General features: G+C 45.2%; 1 protein-coding gene across 1 annotated transcript; it reads left to right on the top strand.

Annotated features, from left to right (window-relative positions):
* The first annotated feature begins 1,116 nt into the window (after positions 1-1,116).
* Positions 1,117-6,433, top strand: aldh5a1 (aldehyde dehydrogenase 5 family, member A1 (succinate-semialdehyde dehydrogenase)). Its single transcript, XM_029741369.1, has 10 exons — positions 1,117-1,570; positions 2,507-2,590; positions 2,695-2,865; positions 3,001-3,117; positions 3,221-3,364; positions 3,516-3,659; positions 3,824-3,982; positions 4,101-4,264; positions 4,380-4,438; positions 4,622-6,433. Exons 1-10 carry the CDS (start codon positions 1,289-1,291, stop codon positions 4,831-4,833), a joined length of 1,536 nt encoding a protein of 511 aa, XP_029597229.1. The 5' UTR covers positions 1,117-1,288; the 3' UTR covers positions 4,834-6,433.
* The last annotated feature ends 551 nt before the right edge of the window (positions 6,434-6,984 follow it).

Genomic DNA, 6,984 nt, shown 5'->3' on the forward strand with positions numbered 1-6,984 from the left:
CCATTGTCTATCTAGTGTTTTTCTAAAGCAAAGACACTCATTACTAAGGTGGTAAACAGTTAAGATATTGGCCCTGTTACTGCGCATCAAAACCATAATGTCATGTAAACTGTGACTGCCTGACTGAGCTACAAACAATATTGGTCAGTACTATCTGGAATCCTTGGGATGTTCCTACTAACCATTTTACATTTAAACTTCAATGGGGCTGAGGGATGTCCCAAGGATCCAGGATAGCAGGGACTAAATAATATTGGCTGTGTTCAAGAGGATGAAAACAGTACTATAAACTGGGTGGTTCGATCCCTGAATGCTGATTTGGCTGACAGCTGTGGTATATCAGACCGTATATGTTTGTTTTCACTGCTCTAATTGTGTTGGTAATCAGTTTATAATAGCAATAAGGCACCTCGGTGGTTTATGGTATATTGCCAATATACCACGGCTAAGGACTGTGTCCAGGCACTCCTCGTTGCGCGTAAGAACAGCTGTTAGCTGCGGTATATTGGCCATATACCACACCCCCTCTAGCCGTATTGCTTAAATGTATCATTGGTAAATTATGACTGACTATTAATGACTCATTATTTATGATGCAAGGTGATTTGTAGATCATTAGTCGTCAGTCTGCTGAAATGTCGAACAAGCCCATTGAGTAGTTAATACAATGCGATTTATAGATTAGTCAGCTTCGCCTTTAAAGTCGGCTTGTGACTGAACGTTGATAGACTTAAGACTAATGTATTACTAATGATGCAACATACACATGCCTACATTTCAGGGAAGCTGGTTATAGTTTGCGGGCTCTTATTGTACGCAAGAGAAGATATCCAAGCGTGTGGATCGGCCAACTAAACACATCAATGGCGATAGGAAAGATGGACGTTGTAACAAGCTATCGATACATTCGCTTATTTCATAACTAAAACTAGCATATTATCTAAGATATGGTCTTTGCATTGTAACGTATTGTAGCACTTGTAGTCAACACGAAGAATACATGTAGCTGCACATTTAGTTGATTTCGATAATGACACTTGTGTTACATTGTATCTATTCTGAGCGATGGAGCACAAGAGTTAGGGTTTAGTCAGCAATGTATTGTGTGTGTGCGCATGCATGATCACGTGTTTAATGCGACCGCCTTCAAGACTGGTTCAAACTCGTATCTATCCACGGACGACAACCTTATTGAAATTCACCAGTCACTGCAGCAGTTTTGCTTTGACTGATAGAGCGAGACAGCATTCCACTTGAAACCTCTTGTGGACAAAGCTATTCTCGTGCTATGGGTAGTTTCTGTCTCCTAAGAAGTCGGTGTCTACCCCGCCAGGTCGGCCTACCGTTGGTCATGCATCGGCAATACAGCCTCGATATTTCCGCTCAGCTTCTCCGAACGCAGGGCTATGTGAACGGGCAATGGATCAACGCTCCCTCTACCTTCCCAGTGCTGGACCCAGCGACGGGGGAACAGATTGCGAAAGTCGCAGACTGCGGTCCAGCAGAAGCTAAACTAGCTGTCGACGCAGCCTACAAGGCATTCTACTTCTGGAAGCAACACACAGCGAAGGTATGCCTCTACTTTAATTATGCTGAAATACCGTTGACTTGACAGTTGACGATCCGCAATTCTGTGAATAACATCTTGATATTTTTTTCCATCTTCATCAGTACCACCGCTTTCCCCACATTTCCTAGCTGCATGAAATCAACAGTGTGACAGCTGCTTCCCCTAACTATTGTGACTGGCATGCATGTTAGGCAGAATAGAATAACCTAATAGAGACAGTCAAAGTGCACAATTGCATATCTATTACAAGTATCATAGCCTATACCCTAGGGCTCATTGTTTTGGGGCCTGTACTGTAGTGTACGCTCTATAATAGCCTGGCCAAATAACTACTTGGCCCGCAAAGTAACCACTCCAGGTTGCAGGGCTGTTTTTTTTTAATGTCTGTGAGTGATTATGCAATTATTAAGCCAACTCACTCACTGCCATATTAATACATCACTTAGCGTACATCACACGTACATCACTCACAGCCTTGAGAGAATATCAAATCTGACTCCATCTTATACTGTAGTTTGGGGACATTCCTGTTCACTCCAGTTTTGTCTTTGATCTGGTAAAGATGGCCTCATTGTACTGGTTTTCTGTCCATGCAGCCAACAAACACCCCCTCCCCTTCTTTTTACCCCCCCTTTCCGACTCTCTGTCCCATTTTCGTCTTGCAAATAAATGATCTGCTGCCATGCATGTGAAGCAATGCTTTGGCATGAGAGGGACTGAGTGAGTGGAAAGGCAACAGCCAGAGGCACCACTCACCATCAACACCTCATACACTTTCAATACACAGCACACATTGTTGCATCAAGTTCCATCTCTGTTATCAGGAGCTGCTAGTTCCAGGGAGCGCTAGTAAAACCAGGCAGGGTCCTCCAGATTCTTGTGGATCATGCAACTTACTGATTCCATGATCTGATTTAATGTTGTTTTCTTCCTTAGGAAAGAAGCGTCCTTCTACGGAAATGGTATGATCTGTTGACGTTGAACAAGGAGGACCTTGCTAAGCTGATCACCTTTGAGTGTGTGAGTATTGTCTTGCTGGATGCAACAGGGGTGCTGCCCTGTCCGTGTAATGATTTGTATTTCGTTCTGAGTTGTAAACCACTTGTGTGTTCTGCACCTCTTAGGGCAAGCCCATGAAGGAGTCCCTGGGGGAGATTGCTTACGCTGCTGGCTTCCTGGAATGGTTCTCTGAGGAGGCGCGCCGTGTCTACGGGGATGTTGTGCCCTCGGCTGCCAAGGACCGTAAGATCCTTCTGCTCAAACAGCCTGTGGGTGTGGCCTCCATCATCACTCCGGTGAGCTGTAATGCTTCATCCACCTACTATATGTCAGGGATGTCCAACTTAGGTCCTGGAGAGCTAAAATTATGTCATGCTTTTCACTTCCTGCTGAACACCTAATCTAGCCTATTCCCCCTCCCCCCTCCACAGTGGAACTTCCCCAGTGCTATGATCACCAGGAAAGCGGGTGCTGCCCTGGCCGCGGGCTGCACCGTCGTGGTGAAACCTGCCGAGGACACACCCCTCTCTGCCCTGGCGCTTGCTGAGGTCGGTGCTTCCGTTTCCACAACAAGACTCACTGTGGCTGGGTCCCCGACAGTGAGACACTTCATTTGTCTAATTCATATGTTTACTTTTTGTGTGTGTAAAGCTGGCGAGTCAGGCCGGGATCCCTGCGGGGGTGTTTAACGTGGTTCCCTGCTCCAGAGAGAAGACCCCCTCTGTTGGGACGGTCCTCTGCACAGACCCCCTGGTGGGGAAGGTCTCCTTCACTGGATCCACTGCCACTGGCAAGGTATGGACACTGATCTAGAATGGCTTCAGAGTTAGCTTAATCAATCCTGAAAATGCAATATACATTTCATGTTAGTCTTAAATCTTGTAGATGGATCATTTTTCCATGAAAAGGCCTGTGATCTTCATGGTAACTCCTCGCTCATCCTCAGATTCTCTTGAAGCATGCCGCTGACACCGTCAAGAGGGTTTCAATGGAGCTGGGTGGCCATGCCCCCTTCATTGTGTTTGACAGTGCGGATGTGGACAAGGCTGTGGCGGGAGCCATGAACTCGAAGTTCAGGAACTCAGGACAGGTACTGAAATAGAAGTTATCTCAAAACAAATCATTTTGTGTCTACTGTACTGGGGGAAACTGTGAAATGCACCATATCGAAATGTTGCTTGTCATTCTAAAACGGGGTGTCTTAAGTCGTGGCCTAACCTCCATGTCCCTCAATGTGCCCTTTGACCCCCGTAGACATGTGTCTGCTCCAACCGCTTCCTGGTCCAGAGTAGGATCCACGATCGCTTCATAGAGAAGTTGGGGAAGGCCATGGACGCAGAGCTCCGTCTGGGCCATGGCTCTGACCCAAACACCACCCAGGGACCTCTCATCAATGTCCGTGCCTCTGAGAAGGTAACCTGGTTCCTTATGTCAAGTGGGTGTTTGTATTATAACTATACTGTAACTTATCTGCATGATATTGTTTATATTCTGATATGTTACACAACCTTAAATCCTATATCTCTCCCAGGTGGAGCACCAGGTAATGGATGCAGTGTCGCGGGGGGCCAAGGTGCTAAGGGGGGGAAAGCGTCTTGACGGCTCGTTCCATCAGCCCACTCTGCTGGCTGATGTCACCACAGACATGCTGTGTACCAGAGAGGAAACCTTCGGTCCTCTCCTGCCAGTCATCAGGTCAGTGGCGCTAGGAGAGATCAGACAACTCAATCACAACTGAAGAGTGGATGGATGCTAAAATGGAAGCTAAAATGGAAGCTAGCTCAAGTTGTTTGTCTCTTCCTTATGACAGGTTTAGCACAGAGGCGGAAGCACTTGCCATTGCTAATGCATCTCATGTGGGTTTAGCAGGTAAGCTAAACACTTTGTATGCACCTTGCTGTCATGTCTGAAAACCCCTCAAACCTATAATAATAATTATTTGACAGAGCCAGTCTGATTTACTGATTCTATTACTCTATTTCATGTCAATAGAAAGTCTATCTCAAAATCTGAGTTGATGAGTTTCATTCAACTACGCTCTGCTCTCCCCAGGGTACTTCTTCTCCCAGGACGTCAGTCAGATCTGGCGGGTGGCGGAGAATCTGGAGGTAGGCATGGTGGGGGTGAACGAGGGTCTCCTCTCCACCCCAGAGGCCTCCTTCGGCGGGGTCAAACAATCAGGCCTGGGCCGTGAGGGCTCCAAGTATGGCATCGAGGAGTACCTGGACGTCAAGTACATGTGCTTTGGAGGGCTAACCCCCTGAGGGAACACTACACCCCCCCCCCCAACTCCTGGACTTCCCCAAGTAGGAAGCGGTGATTTTGGGGAAAAAGGAGGATTCTTAGGCTCTAGTAACAGTTACTTACTCATATTTAACATAACAACAATGGATAACAATCATCAAATATGATTCCTTCACAAATTATTGTGATTCTGATCCTCATTGAGAGCCTTCATCACTCTGCCGAGAAATCCATGTTCCGTGCTCTACATGGTTTCTTCTCCTTGTCCTCTCTGACCACTGGTCTATAAGAACTGGTGAAGGGAAAGCAATATGGTGACAAACCAGTTATCCAGGTTAGTTAAAAGGAGAGTTAAAGACCTAGTGCAGTCTAAAACATGAATTTCCTGTTTTTTTTAATATATTTCCACACTGAGGTTGAAAGAATATTGTGAAAAAGGTGATCATGCCCTTTTTAGTTTAAGAGCTGTTTGGAAAGACCGCCTGAAGTTTTTGCCTGCCTGGTGACATCACCAGATGGTAAATTGGTTAATAGACCAATAAGAAAGAGTTCCAAACCTCTCTGCCAATAACCACTCATTTTCAGTTTTCCCCTCACTCAGGCCACTCCCAGCCAATCTTAGCAAAATTCTTGTTTGAGAAATTGCTCATTGCTCAGAAGCTATTTTTGTTCCTTTTGTTTTCAATGAAAATGTTCAAAATCACAGTAAGGTACTTACTTGTTACCAAGATATTATTTTGATTTTGAGATAAAAACGGCTGCATTGGAACTTTTTAAGGGTAGCCCCTTAAAAAAGAGGATAGGAAGCCACAATAGTATTTGGACATAACCCCGTAGATGTCTCCAACCTGTGGGATCCCATAACGATCTGGACCTTTAGGGCTGAATTATATGTTGAGATACAAATGAACAAACGTGTGTTCTCAATGTAGGATTGGGCCCTTTAATGAGAAGCACTATATAACTTGAAGCCTAGCATAGAGTTGGGTAGATTTAATAAGCACATCAATTGCAAATAGTGAGATTATTAATACGCACAAGAGACTTAATCTGTTTTTAATAGGAAGATTATTTATAATTCGGCTATTTTCTAGAAAAGGGAGCTTGGCTGTATCCAAATGCCAGCTGTATTAGATATGTCACTTGATAATAGTGTGGTGAAATTATGAATGACACTATTTTGGTAACCATTGAGGAATAGCCTTGTTGGGCTAAGCAGTTAGAATCAAATGTACTGTGTAACATCCTCTGTAAATATCTTTTTTTAACTGTCCTAACAAACTACTAAACTATTGTAGACCATGCCACCACATTAGTACAGGTTATGTTGTCGTTGGTAACTAGTCTTCCCACGTACAATATATTATACAGTAGAGCTGCCGTTGCTATTCAGACAGTCTGTACCACCTATGTGCTGTATCTGAACCTGCAATCTAGATGTTATAGTGTTCTCTGAAACTGAAGTAATGTCTCTTGCCAAACATTGTCCCCTAAGTGCTGTTTGAATGTTACCAATTCTGTTTTCTGGTTGTGACACTCATTGTAAAAAAAATATTTCTAACTATTGTAAATATTAATGGAGTACTTCAGAAAATGTAAAATAAATGACTGTGTTACTTTGTTGTTTGTCAAACAATATCAATTGATTTACGTTAGATCAGTGTTTACCAACCCTGGTCCTCGAGTACACCCAACAGTACACACTTGTTGTAGCCTTGGACAAACCTCATTCAACACATTGAGGGCTTGATGATTAGTTGAGAAGTTGAATCAGGTATGCTTGTCCAGCGTTGGAATAAAAATGTGTGCTGTGGAGGTACTGGAGGACCAGGGTTGGGAAACACTGTGCTGCCGAGGGAACCGGAGGACCGGGGTTGGGAAACACTGTGCTGTGGAGGTACTGGAGGACCGGGGTTGGGAAACGCTGTGCTGTGGAGGGAACCGGAGGACCGGGGTTGGGAAACACTGTGCTGCCGAGGGAACTGGAGATCCGGGGTTGAGAAACGCTGTGCTGTGGAGGGAACCGGAGGACCGGGGTTGGGAAACGCTGTGCTGTGGAGGGAACTGGAGATCCGGGGTTGAGAAACGCTGTGCTGTGGAGGGAACCGGAGGACCGGGGTTGGGAAACACTGTGCTGCCGAGGGAACCGGAGGACCGGGGTTGGGAAACAC

Source organism: Salmo trutta, chromosome 3 (genome assembly GCF_901001165.1).
Source record: "Salmo trutta chromosome 3, fSalTru1.1, whole genome shotgun sequence".
NCBI classification, from domain to species: domain Eukaryota; kingdom Metazoa; phylum Chordata; class Actinopteri; order Salmoniformes; family Salmonidae; genus Salmo; species Salmo trutta.